The 16,328-nt window shown below is 44.3% G+C and overlaps 1 protein-coding gene across 1 annotated transcript in view; it reads right to left on the bottom strand.

Annotated features, from left to right (window-relative positions):
* LOC147724772 (lymphocyte antigen 6E-like) overlaps positions 1–16,015 on the bottom strand; it is a 73,407-nt gene extending 57,392 nt beyond the window's left edge. The window contains exon 1 of the mRNA XM_086966291.1: positions 15,830–16,015. Coding sequence (XP_086822417.1) covers positions 15,830–15,881 — 52 coding nt within the window. The 5' untranslated portion in view covers positions 15,882–16,015. The remainder of the gene's footprint in view (positions 1–15,829) is intronic.
* Between the last annotated feature and the right edge of the window lie 313 nt (positions 16,016–16,328).

Below are 16,328 nucleotides of genomic sequence, written 5' to 3'. Positions count from 1 at the left end.
TCTTGATTTACAAGGGAAAATCACCAGATCCAAGTAGGATGGGAAAGGGCATAGCTTTGGTGGGGAGTTTGTGATGTGAGACACCCCACAAATGCATTCTTGGCTTGGTTTTTGGGTTTTGGGTCTGGGGTCACCGTGTTTGGTTAGCTATGTCTGTGACGGGTTTTCTCATTGTTCTCAATTTGCAAGAGCTTTTAACTTGTTTTTTGAAGCAGTCATTGAAGTGTATAAAGCTGCTGGTTGAACCACTGTAAGAACACTCAAGATTCTGCTCCGCCCAAGGCAAATCTCTCTGGGAAAGAGCACTAGACTTCAAGATCTCATTCCCTTCTGGCAATTTATGTATGACTTGACAACTTGGTTGTCCATCTGGACACAGAGTACCTGAGAGTGGATTAAGGGATAAAAGGAAAGAAGACCCGTTTGCACAGCCGTGACATTCCTCCAGTTGGATATAACAGTCAATTGATAGATTGGCCAGCTCCCTTGAGCCTTGTGTTCCGCAAACACTGCAACCCAACCACTCTTGCTACCATTGGTCTAGACAGTTAGGACAGGTAGAGAGTGTAGAGCATAAATCTTGTTCAATTGGCAGGCTCCAGCCACCAATGACGATCCTTTCTGATATCTGGAGTTACAGGAACCAAAGTCTTGTACTCCCCTGATGTTGGGTTCTAAAGTCAGAGAAGATGATGGACAACATGATACTAGTGTAGCTAGCTCCAATGGACTGTACTCAAGGTTGAGGTCATATCCACCTGATTCCTAAGTCAGGTTCTTGTTGAAACTGGAAAGAATAGAAGAAAGAGGAAACATAGGTCTCCTTTTCCTGTCTTGAATTTGAGCCACTTATCTTAGATTGGGCTGCAATAACGCCCATATGAAAAGAAAAGTTCTGAATTGATAAAATGTGGGAATATTTTAGGTTGAGTAAAAAAAATGTAATCCTGGAGAACCTTAGAGACCTTTTGAATATCCATCTCTGCCTTAGTAAAATAGGGAAAGGCAATTTACAAATATTCCAAATAAGGGTAAACTTGCATATCAACAGTATGAAGAATATCCACCACAAGAGCCATGATTTTTGTGAGGACTCTAGAAGCCGAAGAAATCCCAAAAGATAATTTCTCAGACCTAATATGGCACCAGTGACAACAAATCAGAGAAACATTTCAGAGCTTTGGTGTATTTTAATGTGCAAATACGCATCCATTAGATTGAAGGAACAACGGAAATCTAATTGGCTGATAGGAGGCATAATGGTTTACAGGGACACCATTTTGAAAGTCTGGTGCGGGATGTATTTGTGGACACCATTGATGTTGAGAACTGGGTGAAATAGGGGATTGAATAAAAACACTGGAACTTTTCTTTGTGAGGAACTTCTATAATCGCCGCCTTTCCTTTTCCAGAAGTGATTGTATTCCCTTGAGCAGAGTTTGCTGTTGCACTGGACAATGTGGCAGTGCTGTTTAATGAAAGTGCTAAGGAGGATGACTGGACAAAGAAAACTGGAAAACCCACTGACACTACTTCAAATGCCCAAGGAGCCGACAGCTTTGTTCACCACATATCTTTGAAATTTAGCAGCCTGGCCCCCACCTGGGCAAAGGCAGGCTTTTGGGGGCTCTGTGGTGGAGTGGAGGTGTTGGGTTGCTGTCTGGTGAAACTATGCTCTATCAACAACATGGGAGTCCCAGCTTTAACCCTCTGTCCCTGCCTTTAAAGAACTGACAACCTCCTCTCTTCGCCCCTAGACCGGACATTCTCCCTCTGGAAAAGGATCTTGAGGGAGCCATAAACTTCTAGTTTTCAGCTATTTTCTTAAGTAGATCTTCCAGATGTGGACCAAAATTTTTAAAGCATGCACAGGAAGGTTTCATTAAGACAGTCTTCTGGGAATCATTAGATCTCAAACAGTGCATACAGATGTGCCTTCGTGTCCCAGTGAATTCTGCAGCAGCCGCTCCTCAAAGGGAAAGGTTATCCAAAGATACGTCCGAAAGAAAGCAGACTTCCTGATCCATAATGATCAAAACTGAAGAACAATCTGCTCCTTCATTCATTTGATCAGCAAGAGTCTTGAAGTCTCAAAGGAGGGACTGCACGGTGTATGTGGTATATGGATTTGTCCAAACAACACAATTTCATGCTGAACAAGCTCTCTTGATGGCCATATAAATCTTTCTGTAAACTGTAACAGAAGGCAGTTCATCTTCTGAAATAACTGTGCCTTGAGTTGCTAGTCTGGCAATCAGATTATCCACCTTAACTGTGGTGGGGAGCTCTTCTGCAAGGTTTTCCAGAGGATATCCTCTGGCAAGAAGTCTTTCCACTCATGGGCAAGTACTTTGCTAACTACTCTGTGGAGAGGTAAGGACTCAGGTTCCTGATGAGGATTACTGTGAGACAAAGTCTTCCTCAGGAGTAGGAGCTGGAGGATCAAACACTAATTCTCTCTGTGGTGCTAGAGAACATCAGTCAGTTTAGTTGCTAATAAAAAAGCATCCCCTGAGCTCCTCATGGTCATGGGTCCCAAAGGACGTCATCTACCTCCAACAGTGGAAATTTAGGAGGAACTGGAGTTTCTCTTGCTGGCCACAGCAATATTTATAATTCTCTTGCACCACTGCCTACTCATATAAAACGAAACTGAAAACCTTTTTTGGGCACATTCCATTTTCCTTGAAGTATAAAGGGCTGCATTTAAAAAAAAGATTGCTTTAAATAAAAGCAATCACAGGTACGGTTGACATCCATATTTACAGAACGAGAAAACAGGAAGTGATGTCAGTGTGGGCCTTTCCTATGGCCTTCAGTGATGGCAATCACCATCTTGGGTATATTTTTTGGGCTGGCAAGGCAATCAATGTTTGTGGGGATGGAAGCTCACTCATTCAGTAAGGACTGTGAGAGAAAGACAGATAAGGAGGTAATACCAAGCACACACCCAGAATGTACCTTATGCATTTCTTTTCGCAATGTACTTGGTATAAGTAAAACGAGCAAAAAGGGAACCAAATAGAATGTGTATGCAGGGTAGTGGGGATAGTGGGGGCCAGAGGTGGGCACTATGTAAAAAATAGGTCACCATAATGGATGTGGTGAGGACCACTCATCTCCCCCATGATTCTTAATTTTATCCTTGGATTGTAATATAATGCCCTTAGGGCTCTAACTCAGCCATCCCCCAGGTTAAGTTTCTTTAATACTGCCCAAAGGAAGCTCCACGCGACCCTATCAAAGGCTTTCTCGGCGTCTAACAATATTAACGCCATAGGATCTCGTGAGGCTGCCCTGCCATCAAATAATTTAAGCACTCTTCTAATATGCTCTGCCGTGCCCCTACCAGGAATAAACCTGTGTTGTCGTGGAGAAATAACCTTGCCTATTACCATACTCAGCCTATTGGCCAGCATCTTAGAGAAAGTTTTTGCATCGCTGTTCATTAAACTTATTGGTCTATAAGACCCAGGGTCATTCGAGGGTTTGTCCATTTTGAGAAAAACCACCATAGTTGCCTCCCCCCAGGATTCAGGGGGTACCGCCCCCATTTGTATATTCATCATCAATTTGTGAAAGTCTTCTTCTACATAAGGAAGGAATTTTTTATAAAATTCCAATGGGATGGAGTCTGGACCTACTGCTTTCCCCGTAGGTAAATCCTTAATTGCTCTCTGCGTTTCTTCCAAAGTAAAAGTGCCTTCCAGAAACCCTTTATCCTCCATTGTTACCTTCTCTTATGTAGCGCTCTTTAAATATCCTTCTATTTCACTACTGTCTGCCCTTTCATCTGGATTATATAATTTCTGATAGAAATCCTGGAAGATTACACATATCTCAGCTGGTGTTGTTGCTATGACCCCTGTCTCAGACCTTATCTCCGATATATCCCCTTTAGTAGCTGCCTGACGAGTTAGAATAGCTAGTTAATTTACGAAAAAAAAGAGGGGATTTTGTGCTTATAGTGTTTGTATTTATCAAGAATTTTATTCGTCTAGCATATGCTCTAAGGCTGAGATACAGTCCCTGCCTACAACTGTAAGTATAGACAAACAAAGTCTGTCTATTAAACAAACACAACCAAATTCTCCTCCTGAGCAATACTAGAAACTCATCTCAGAATCAATCCATAGACCAACACAGAAAAATTATAGAATGAATAGAAGGTAATTCCAATATATTTCAAAACTTCTTCTTTATTTCTTCTTTTCAGTCACTCAGTACTTTTCCATTCTCTTTTGCTTTGCCAACACGTGATTCGTCCTAACTTTTACAGCTTATGGACTTCGTCAGGGCGATTGTCTATCTTTTATCAAAATATTGGCGAAACCAAGGGGTGATCAGAACTTGAATTATCCTAAGTTAAACACATATTAATGTGTGTAGTGTTGCCTTGTCAAAATACGTTTTCCTCCGTTTTGTATATATTCCTCAGAATAACGGGGCTCTCATATCCAAATTTCGTAAAATCGAGTCACAACCTATCCTTTCTTTCGGTAAAGGAGTAAATTATCTCAGCACAAGGGAGTCTTTGCATGAACGGCGTCTAGCTAGTATACGGCCAATCTGCTCACTATACTCATATTGATCTTTCTTCCAGGACAGATATTTCCCTGCTGCCTTAGACGCAAATACCTCCCCTTCTGCTGCCTTGGCTATAGCTAATTTAGGTGTTATTCCTGTGATGTCCCGCTTTGCTCTAATTGCTCCGCTAAGTTCTCCTTCAATAATAGCAACTGCCCTCAGCTTTCCCCCGACCACCTATTTCTCTGTCTTACTCCATTTGATAGAGTAGCTGATTGTCTCCCCTCTTATGCCGGACTTCAGAGTATCCGACACTACTGCCTGGGAGGCAGTCCCTCTATTTATCTCAAAGAACGTTTTGGTCCATTCTTTCATCCGACCAACATAATTAGGATCCTGTAGCAGAGCTCTTTCAAATGTCCAATTTGTTTCTTGTTTTTGATTATTTGGTATAGATACATCCAATATAATTGGATTGTGATCTGACATCACCCGTGGAAGCTTGTTGACTATAGATATTAACGAAGGTGATACCAAAAAATAATCCAGCCTTGCTAGAGCTTTATGTGGGGCAGAATAATAGGTGCTACCCTCCCAATAGTTTTTTGCTGTTCCCAAATGTCAACAAGCCCATTATCTTGCATCAGTTGTATTAAAGCCCTATGGCTTTTCTTCTTTCGACCTAAGAATCTTACGGGGTCATTTTTCCACAACCCACTCAAGCCGTTAATGTTCAAGTCCCCACATACTATGATTGGAAAGGGCCAGTTGGTCATTTGTGTATTTATATAATCGATGACCTCCGACTCGTCCACTGTGGGGGCGTAAATCGAACACAGTGTAAAACGAAATCCCTGCACTTGACATTCCACCATAACCCATCGGCCATGGGCATCTGCTTTCTGTCTGTTTGCTACCACAGATCCTCTCTGTGCCAATACTGCCACACCTCACGTCTTTGTCCCTTGTGTTGTAAATGCTAATAATTGATAGCCCAGTTGCTCTAATAGGCCCTTTTGTGATACCTCAATATGAGTTTCTTGCATACATATCAAATCGGCATACATTGTCTTCAGGTATTCTTTTAAATCTCTTCGTTTTTTCGCGTCATTCAATCCACATATATTCATTGTGACTATCCGCATAAAAGTGTTTTTTCTACATTCACTCTTCCTCTTCCTGCTTTTATTGCTCTAATCATACCTATATCTTGATATGTTGAAGTTTTTATCCCTGCCTATTCCCCTTACCCCCAATAATAAATATTGGACGGGGAACTAGACAAGGCTGCCCCTGCTCCCCTTTACTCTTTGCCTTTTACATAGACTCGTTTATAAGAAGGATAGAGAAAAATGGAAGTCTTCTGCCAGTAGTGCTAAATGGATATGAAACAAAAATCTTGGGGTATGCTGACGACCTCGCCATTATATTGAGAGATCCAGCGTGGGCCCTAGTGAAAATAGAAGATGAAGCAGCAGTCTATGGGAATCTTTTGGGGTATAAATTAAACAAGAATACAACACAAATAGTAATTAATCAAAAGATAGTCATGGTGGATCAAAGAATAGTGGAGACAGCAGTTTATTTGGGGATTAAAATAACATCTGACTTATCAAAGGTAGTGGCAAAGAACCTTAATCCAGTAATAAAAAAGGCCAAAACTGACTTTGAAAGGCTAAATAATCTACATCTCATAACAATAGGCCGGTGCAACATAATAAAGATGCTGTTCTTGCCAAAGGTGTTATATCTATTCCGGACTATTCCCTTAAAATTCAATAATAGCTGGTTTAGTGAGCTAGAGCGAGTCATGAATAAATTTATTTGGGCAAAAGGCAAAACACATCGGAGCTTAAAATTCTTATCCTTGTCAAGAGAACGGGGTGGCTTAGCGGCACCGGACTTTAAAGCTTATTATTGGGCCACTGTTCTACAATACATTAGAGGGCTGCTAGGCGGGAACATTGGGGATAGATGGAGGGGCGAGGTGGTCCCGGATGTATATGAACTACTAGTCAAAGACCCTAACAAGTGGCTTCTCTCATTTAATGAAAGAAGTTACTATAAGAAAGTACGGTTTAAGACCTTAGGGGCAGCAATGTCAGTCTGGTCGGCGATCAGGAAGAAAATAAAATTAGGGAGGATGAACTATTATACCCCCTATATAGAAATCCATCACTACCTGTGGTATTTCATGACCAAATTTTATTTTATTTATTTATTTATTATTTATTTATTAATGCAATTTATAGAGCGCAAACAATAGCCCAAGGGCATCTCGGCGCTATGGATGATACAGAATGAAAGGAGAGGGAGAGGTTTTATTGGCAGAATAGCCACGTCTTTATTTTGTGTCTGAAGATAGTCAGAGTGGGAGCAGCCCTTACGTCTGCGTCTAGGGAGTTCCATAGTTTGGCCGTTGACACCGTAAAGCTGCGGTCGCCCCATGTGACGGTCCTAGTGCGTGGGTCCGTCATAATGGAGGAATTCATGGATCGAAGTGGTTGTTTGGGGACATGGAAGGCAAAGGATTTTGTAAGGAATCGAGGACCTTGGTTGTGTGCGGCTTTATAAGCGATACAAAGGGCTTGGAACTTGATTCTGTTTTTCACAGCTAGCCAGTGATATTTTTTGATGATGTGAGCGATCGGTTGGAATTTTGGGGTACCTGAGAGTTGTCTAGCTGCAGCGTTTTGGATAGACTGCAGCCTTTTAATGATTTTGTGTTGGGCATTACCCAGGAGTCCGTTACAATAGTCCACTGAGGACATGACAAATGAGGTGATCAGTGTTTTACCAGACTCGGGGGGAAGGAATGGAAGAATCTTTTTTATGGTTTTGAGTTTAAAGAAAGAAGATGATACGATGGAATTAACATGTGCTGCATAGTTGAGTTTGTCGTCTATGATAATTCCCAAATTTTTGACCTTGGTTACTGGGATTGGTGGAGGACCTAAGCTAGAAGGCCACCAGGCGTTGGGCCAGGTGGGGGTGAGCTTGCCAGATGTCATGACCTTGGTTTTATTCGAGTTTAACTTGAGGCAGTTGACTGACATCCAGTTGCTGATAGCTAGCATGCCCTGAAGGAAATTGGCCGCTACTTTGTCACCGTTGTCTTTGATGGTAAGAACCAGTTGGGTATCGTCAGCATATGATGTTAGGCCCATCCCCCAGTCCTTAATGACCCTGGCTAAGCCAGTAACATAGATATTAAATAATGTTGGACTGAGGGATGAACCCTGAGGGACACCACATGGTAGGGTCATTTGTGCTGAATGGAAAGTGCCCAACTGGACAGTCTGAGTACGGTGAGCAAGAAAAGAACATGTAATGAAGGGCTGGGATCTTTTAGGGGTCAAAATTATAGGGGACCTTATAGGCTCTGTTGGCTTAATTACTTTCGAACAAGCACAACGGCTGTATAATTTAGAGCAAAGCGACTTTTTTAAATATTTGCAGGGTAGCAAATCTTCAAACTCAACAATATAAAACCATGTTGAAATTATATTATACACCGCAAAGAATAGCGCGATGGGGGGGAACAAATGGGGTAACCTGTCCAAGATGCCAATCTACTCAAGCTGATACAATACACATGTTTGCCTCGTGCCAAGCGTTAGATGTGTATAAACGATCAATGGAGCAATTTTTTGAGAAGGCTTTGGGGATCTCTATCTCTCTTACAGATGAAGTCATGATCCTAGGGGTAACAAGGGAGGGTATTGAAACTCCTCATCACGAGTTCTTATATTTAGCAATGACACTTAGTCGGCTATGCATCGCTACGATCTGGAAAGATTTAAACCCACCAACTTTGCAACAATGGATCACGCGATTCCTGGGTACATACACACTAGAGAAAGCATTATACGAAAGAAAGGGAAGGGCGAAAAGGGAGGCCGGGAGAAGGATCTGGACCCCAACTATAGAATGGAAACAGAGGCTAGAAGAGAGGTAGGGGAGGGGTAGACTAGGGCTATAGCTAGATTCTAGTAAGTAATTTTATTGGATTTGGTATAACATTAAGGTATCAGGTATTATATATCAAGACATGTCCGCAGACCAGTAACTAATCTTTTTTTTTTTTCTTGGAGGGATTTCTTCTTTTCCACTTCCTTTTTTTCTTTTTTCTTTGTTGTTGATCTTCAAACTGTAAATAATGATGCATTGTTTAAACTTTGTGCATTAAGTTTGCTCTGTAAAATGTATTGATTGGCTATTCTTGATGAATATTTTTTTTTTTTTTTTTAAAGGATGTGGTGGGGACCGTGAAAATAACCTAGTGGCGGATTGTGATGGGCTTTGCACCTATAATTCCCTCATAGCAGCATAGGCTCTAGAGGCACAGCTGCTCACCAATCAATTCACTTCAGCGAGCGTATCATGAAGAGCTGTGCTGATGCATCGCAGAGCTGACAACCGCCTTTTTTAGTTTGCAGTGTCTACAGCAAACACATATAGCTCAGAATTTCTCAGAGTTAATGCATAGCACAGCTCAGAAAGGCAATTGTTTACTATTACCGATTGGTGTTGTTTGGAGTTCAAGCACTAAATCACAGAAATTCCTAGGTAGAAGCTACAAATGTATAAAAACATTGTCTTTGCGCTACACAAGCGCAGCTATTCATGATATCATCATGATAGGCTTTGCTGCCGCAGTCCAGAGCTGAGCACATGTTTAATGTGCCTGCAAGGTGTAAAGTTATTTCAGATACCCCCCAACATTTCTCTGACTTAGTGCTTTATTTTCATATTGTACTGTTCAGACACAGAAAGAGTCAAATCTTGCACACTGATTCTGAACTGTACTCTCTGAAATAAAGCACTAAATCATTGAAATATTGGATTTGGGGCTAGATGTACGAAGCATTTTTGTGGTTGCAAACTGCCTGATCCACAGAATCGGGATGTTTGCTTTTTAGGATGAACCAAGAGCAAATTGCGATTTGGGTTTTGCGATTCAGTATTTGGAAGGGGCGTGTTGAGGGCGTCCCTTCCTAATACCAAAGTGAAATGGTATGTACAAATGTTTTACAACCGCAATGTGATTGCAAAACATTCGCATTTACTGCCATTTAAAAAATGGTGGTAACCCAATTGCAAATAGGAAGGAGGTCCCCTTTGAGAATAGTTGGCAACACAAAATGTTTTTCATTTCACTTTCATCTTTTTAAATGCATACCTTGTTCTTTTAAGGAAAATGGGCTGAGTGTTTTTTAAAAAAAGTTGCTTTATTGAAAAGCAATCAGAGACATGATGGTCTGTTGACCCCAGCAGGCCACTGTAGCATCCTGCTACAAATAAATACAGACACTCTTCTTTATATTACTGGAGCTTTATTAGCTTATCACCAGCCTCTCTCCTGTCCATACTCTATCTGCCCTCATCCTGTCCTGACTCCTCCTCTTCCCCTCGGCCCACCTAGCTCCGCCCACACCAGCTACTAGACTGTCAACTATATTACATCTCCCCCTTTCTTAACAAAATGAGCTTAATGTCTTCAGTGTTCGCAATTCTTCAATCCACCACACGGGTCGGCGGACAGCCTGTTCTTCAAGCCTCAGTAGTGTCGAGTCAGTGGTGAGCTTGGCTGTGGTCAATCTTTCCATTGTCTTAGTCAGGGCATTCTTGACCACGTTGCTTGTGAACGGTTTACTCTCACACTCCGCAGTCATCATGTTTCCTTCCTGTGGTGTAACTGCTATTGGTTCAGATGCTCGGTCTCTTTCATGAGTGGATAATGTCCGGGTCCTCTTCTGATCACCCGCATCTAATTTTACTTCCTTTTGTCTTGTCCGGTCGAGGGCAACACTGCCCTCCAGTTCAGGGTCATGTATACCAGACAGTACGGTGCTATCTGATGAGACTGTCTGGGTTTGATTCGGTAACTCATTCGCCGCATTTACTTTTACTTCTTGTTGTCTAGTCCGGTCGAGGGCAACACTGCCCTCCAAGTCAGGGTCATGTATACCAGACAGTACGGTGTTATCTGACGAGACTGTCTTGGTTTGGGTCGATAACTCATTCACTGCCTCGGGTTGTCTGGCGACCTCGTGGGCTATCTGTGCATAGGCATGTTTCTCTCTCATCTGATGATCTCTCTCTACTGACATGTCCGGCTTTCCTTGCGGAGTGGCTGGCTGGTCCCTTCCCGTCCGGTGACTAAGGTCCACTGTCTCTGTTTTCCTTTTGTAGGTCCATTGAGTCAGCCTCGCGGACCCTTTCAGGGGTGACGGTGTCTGATCTATGTCCGGATATACTTGTGACTGACATGACAGGTTGTCTTGTGGAGTGACTGAGTATTCAGAGACCTTAGTGTGTGACATGTTGCTCTTGACGGGAAGGATGTCGTCTGGTTCCATGGTGCGTTCGGGTGGTTGACGCCATGGCTGCTGTCGGGACCATGACTCGGTCAACTCACGGGGTTGAACAGACGTGCTCTCTGGGTCAGAGAAGTCTTTTGTCGACTTCCAGGATCGGACAGACGCACTCTCTGAATCAGAGGAGGTCCTGGCCATACCCCTTTTAAAGGATCGGACAGACGTGCTCTCCGGCCAGAGGAGTTCCTGGCCATAGACGTGCTTTCTGGGTCAGAGAAGGCTTTTGTCGACTTCCAGGATCGGATAGATGTGCACTCCGCGTCAGAGAGATCCTTCTCCCCATTCCTTCTTAAACGTTTCTTTGAAACTGTCTTGGGTAATGGATTTTTGAATTCCGTAGTCCGTGACAAATTGCACTGCCCCTTTGAATTGTCTTTGAGATGCTTCTCCGTGTGCCTTTGTTGGAACATCTTCAAGGCTGTCTTATTTGGGAGGTTGTTTGATGATCCCGTGCTTGTTCCTTGTGCTTGATCCCAAGCTTTTGCCTCTTTGTCCTTCTCGCCTGAAGTTAACAATTTCCTCTCCGTTTCTTCGTTGTCGCGGGAGCCATGGATGCATGGATCTTTTCTGGTTCGTTGCTGTGGAGGATCAGTCCGTCTTGTGCGACCTGTTTCTCCTTCTCGCTTGTTTGATGCTCTAACACCTCTGATCTGGGGGTGATGTGTTCTCCTGCCAGATGTTTCGTTGGACTCGTCTTCACTGCTTGGCGACTGATGTTCCTGCGCCGACTACCGGTGTTGACCAGTGCGACCCCTTCTTTTATGGTTTGTCTTTCTCTCCCACTTGTTGTGCAGGATGCCCTCTTGTCCAGGAGTGTGATCTGTCCCACTTGACACTCTTTCCTCATCAGAGAACTGTGTGTCATACTTTGAATGACTCCTTGAGGAACTCCTGGGGGGTGAATAACTCCTTGGAATTGTCTTTTGGATGGTCGACTCTGAGTCATCTGACTCTGAGTAATCCTTGGTTGACTTTGAGTAGTCGGACACTGAGGAATCTGACTCTGAGTAATCCTTGTCACTTTCTTTGTCACTGTATCTTTCCCATTGTCTTTTTGCTGGTCTGCCTTCCCTCTCTCTCCTTTCAGTTCTGTTTGTTTTCTGAGTTCTATCTTCCCAGGTATCTTCATGGTTTGCTCTCAGGTGCACGTCCTTCAATCCGTCTCTTGCTTTGATTTGCATTCCAATTTCGGCCTTCTTGATGATTTCCTTTAACGACCAATGCCCTTGCAGGATCTTGCGCTTTGTGTCAGGGTTTGTGCAACCTTCAACTATCCGAAGTTGAACCGCATCCTCATTTGTAAAAGTGTTGAAGTGGCAGCCTCGTACCAGACTTTGCAACCGAGTGATGAAATTTGGCAACGGTTCGCCTGGTTCCTGCCGTGCTGTATTGAAAACCATGCGATTATGATCCACATCTGTCTGTGCGTTGAGATGGGCACAGAGCTCCCTTTGGAGTCTTTTATAGATTTCTGTATTCTCTTTGGAAAATGTCCTGATTGGGCATCGGCCCTCAGGACCCACCAGATGGAGGAGTAGTATCAGACATTTTCTCTCTCTTTGCTCACCATTGGCTTTTAAGAAATCTTCCAATGCTTCGAGCCACCAGTGTCGTTTGAGATCCCAGATCCAATCATCAGTCTGCACCGCTGGGGGCGGTACTTCAACGTATGGAGTGGCCCGCTGTGGTACCTCTCCTCCCGCCATGAGAGAGGGAGATTCTGGTCAAGGTCTTTGGTCTGTCGTTTGCTTAGAAATTGATAGTCTTTGTAACCATCACAGTATGCGCCGGTGAATGAACTTGGATGGTTCTACTCTCTCCGGGGTTCTCTGTAGGACTGCCCTCCTCTGGGTCTTCTGCAGTTCTGCCCAGCAGCTCTTCTCCCTTCGGCGCTCTTCGGTTTGTGCTCAGTGTCGTCTTTATCTGTCTCTTGCATTTGCTTATGGTTGTTCCATTGTGCTGTTGTCTTTGCTTGGTCCTTGTGTTCGCTTGTGCCTCTTTTATTTTACAGACACGTGTTACTACATTACATTCGCCACTGCGCATTCACTTGCGTTTCTCAATGTTCGCGTTTCCACCCGTGCTGACATTTATTTTGTCAATGCATGTTTGGTAAGTCACTCTTGTGGTTGCTCGTGCTTGTTAGTTGATTCACTCTCGTGTTTGCATGTGCTTATTCTGTTTTGGTTGCCAAGACTTGTTCATTGTTGTTCACGCGCCGTTATCCACGCTTATTTATTTGCCTTACCAATGCCTATTTCTTGGCATTTACTAGTGCTTGTTTATTTGCACATACCAAGGCTTGTTGACTTGCATGTACCAATGCTTGTTTATTTGCATGTACCAATGCTTGCTTGCTTGTCTTTGCCAATGTTTGTTTGGTCTTCGTCAATGCTTATTTATTTGCATACACCAATGTTTGTTTATTTGCATGTACCAATGCTTGCTTGCTTTTGCTAATGTTTGTTTGGTTTTCGCCAATGCTTGTTTGGCCTTCGTCAATGCTTGTTAGGTCTTCGCCAATGCTTGTTTGGTCTTCGCCAATGCTTGTCTGGTCTTCGCTAATGCTTGTCTGGTCTTAGCCAATGCTTGTTTGGTCTTCCCCAATCCTTGTTTGGTCATCGCCAATGCTTGCTTGGCCTTCGCCAGTGCTTGTTTGGTCTTCGCCAATGATTGTTTGGCCTTCGCCAGTGCTTGTTTGGTCTTTCACTTAGCCAATGCTTGTTTGTGCTGGGTGCCTGACCTCAAAATGGCCGCTCCGAAATAGTCAAGGGTCTTGTCCTGCAAAGGCGCTTGACTTCAAAATGGCCGCCGTCACTGCAGGCATACACGAGGATGGCTCTCCAGGCTCATTCACTTCAGGACACTCAGGACTCACCGGCGGTTGGCTTCAGGGGCCGTCCACGCCAGGATTCACTCCTCTCTGGATACTGTGGCCATCAGGTGAGGTTGGGGTGGGCTCCCAGCTCACTTTTGCAGTTCCCGCTCTCTCACGCCGACAGCATGCCAAACCGCACGCATCGGCGTGAGGTTTTATTTCCGACGGTCTTTAAGCTCCTGTTTTGGCGCGTTCAATCGCGCTCTGCAGCAGGCTCTCGGGGACAGCGTCCTCTTCACTCGGGCACCCTCTATTCACTTTGGGGTGCTGGACAGGGTCGGAGTGGGCTCCCGACTCCTGTTTCTTCACGGATGCTGGGCAACACGCATCCGGCAGGGCTCGCGTTTTCGGCGCGAGACAGTCTCTGTTGCTGATCGTTTCAGCGCTCTTTTCAATCACTCCTCTCAGCTCCCTCACGGTCTGCAGAGGGGCCAGGTCGCCTGCTGATGGCCTCTTCAGTCGGGGCAGCAGTTCAGTCACTCTCTACAGCTCGATGTAGGCTGCTGCTTGGGACAGGGTGTTTTCACGAGGTGCTGGGGTCTGTGGGTTTTGCTTATCCCACCCTCGTCGCCAGTTGTAGCATCCTGCTACAAATAAATACAGACACTCTTCTTTATATTACTGGAGCTTTATTAGCTTATCACCAGCCTCTCTCCTATCCATACTTTATCTGCCCTCATCCTGTCCTGACTCCTCCTCTTCCCCTCGGCCCACCTAGCTCCGCCCACTCCAGCTACTAGACTGCCAACTATATTACAGCCACCATCCCCGTGATGGCAACGAATTGTAGTAGGTTCCTAATTGCGACCTTCCTTGCTAATATTCATGAGGCGATTCGTACTTTGAGACCTAGTACGAATCGCTAATGAAACTCAACAGAGTTTCATACATTAGAAATAGCGATTTGCTAATTGTGATTTGCACAAAAATACAATTAGGTAATCTCTTTTCTTATTTTCGCACAACTGACCCTTGATGAACTGACTTTACGCACCAAAGGTGCATGAAACAAGTGCCCTACTCTGCACCACCAATGCTCATCTTGATATGCCCCATGTCTTTTGTACAACGTAATGCCTTAGTGTCAAGGCAGAGATTTCTTCTAGACTGCTACCTTTAACAGTGGACATACGGCACATGTGATGGCCGCGTTTAGCAGGTACAGTTTTGGGACACTTTGCCATGCAGACTACTTTACGAGTGATAATTTTCAGACACACTCCTTTTTTATTTTCTACAAGTCATTTTATAGTCCTACCCCTTTGCTTGTTTCACCAATATTTGATTGCTGCTTTCTCTGTCTTATCAATACTCTGTATTAATCCTGCGCAATCAATCTCACTCTCGTACATTTCCCCATACACACATACACACAGAGACCAATTGTCGCACAAGGAAACCTTCCTAGGCAGCAAACTGAATAACTACGCAAACGGCTTCTTGACTTAACACCTTTTTTCGAGATCCCCCTTTTCTTTTCATGCTGGCAGCAACGTTTCTGTATTAAAAACGTCCTGCCATATCCTATGTTTGTCAACATCTGTATGAACAAACATATCTGATGCCACAAACATGAACTGTTTAACATCTGGCGGTTCACGTCCAGGGGGTAGCTTCAGGGGGCGGGGGTGTTTGGGATGTTACCCCCCCCCCTTCCTCCCCAGTAAGTGTATTTTCTAGTAAATAGGTGGGTCCGGGTGCTTTCTGTCGGGTATGGCGAGGTGTCTGTTGAATTTCAGGTGGAATTGTTCCACACACACTGATAAAACGCACACACACCCTCCCTCTCTGTTCTAAAAGTCTTGAAAAAATTCGGTTATTTTACAACATGTTGTGTTTTCTCTCATTTCCTACACGTACCAATCCGCACTCGGCTTCCTTTCCTCTGCCCCTTTAGCCCCTCTCATGCACCCTGCTTGTCCTACGATTCATTTTAAAATGATTTGCCATTGTTGGAAAATCCGAACACCTCTGCCCCCCCCACACCTCCCTGTCCCACCACATCCAATCGTACTGACCATGCTCTGCCCCTGTTCACTCCTACCTGGTGGCACGCAGAGCACAGCTCCCAGAAGAATGACCAGGAAGCGCTCCATCCTGAGGCTCCGTCCAGCCTGTGCGCCGGGAATAGTCCAGCTTGGGGTTACTGTGAGTACAAATGCAGACTTTAAGGCGAATGAACTCCACTGGACTGGAGCAACCAGTTGTTCGAGTCATCCTCGGGCCCGAGTTGCGCCTCTGCGGCTCAGCCTCCAGGCGCACGGTGCGGTCTTTTTAAAAGGCACTTTATTCACCCAACCCATTTCCCCTCGGGAAAGGTTACTAGAGGTATTTTGTCAGGCGTGTGCAAGTGTCAGGCTGTGGAAGAGTCTAGGCAGGCTGTCAAGGCGTGCTCCTGCAACAACCAAGAGCTAAATGCAGCCGTATGTGTGTGCGAACAGATCGTCTCCCCAACCAGCAAACTAGGCTCCGGTTTTAAAGTTCATTAAAAGAATATGTATGGTATACTTTAAAGATTTGGCCACTGTGACTGTGCATCAATG

The sequence above is a fragment of the Lissotriton vulgaris genome, chromosome 4_1 (genome assembly GCF_964263255.1).
Source record: "Lissotriton vulgaris chromosome 4_1, aLisVul1.2, whole genome shotgun sequence".
Taxonomy (NCBI): Eukaryota; Metazoa; Chordata; class Amphibia; order Caudata; family Salamandridae; genus Lissotriton; species Lissotriton vulgaris.
The sequence above is the reverse complement of the archived record's forward strand: the minus strand, read 5'-3'. Positions and strand labels throughout refer to the sequence as shown.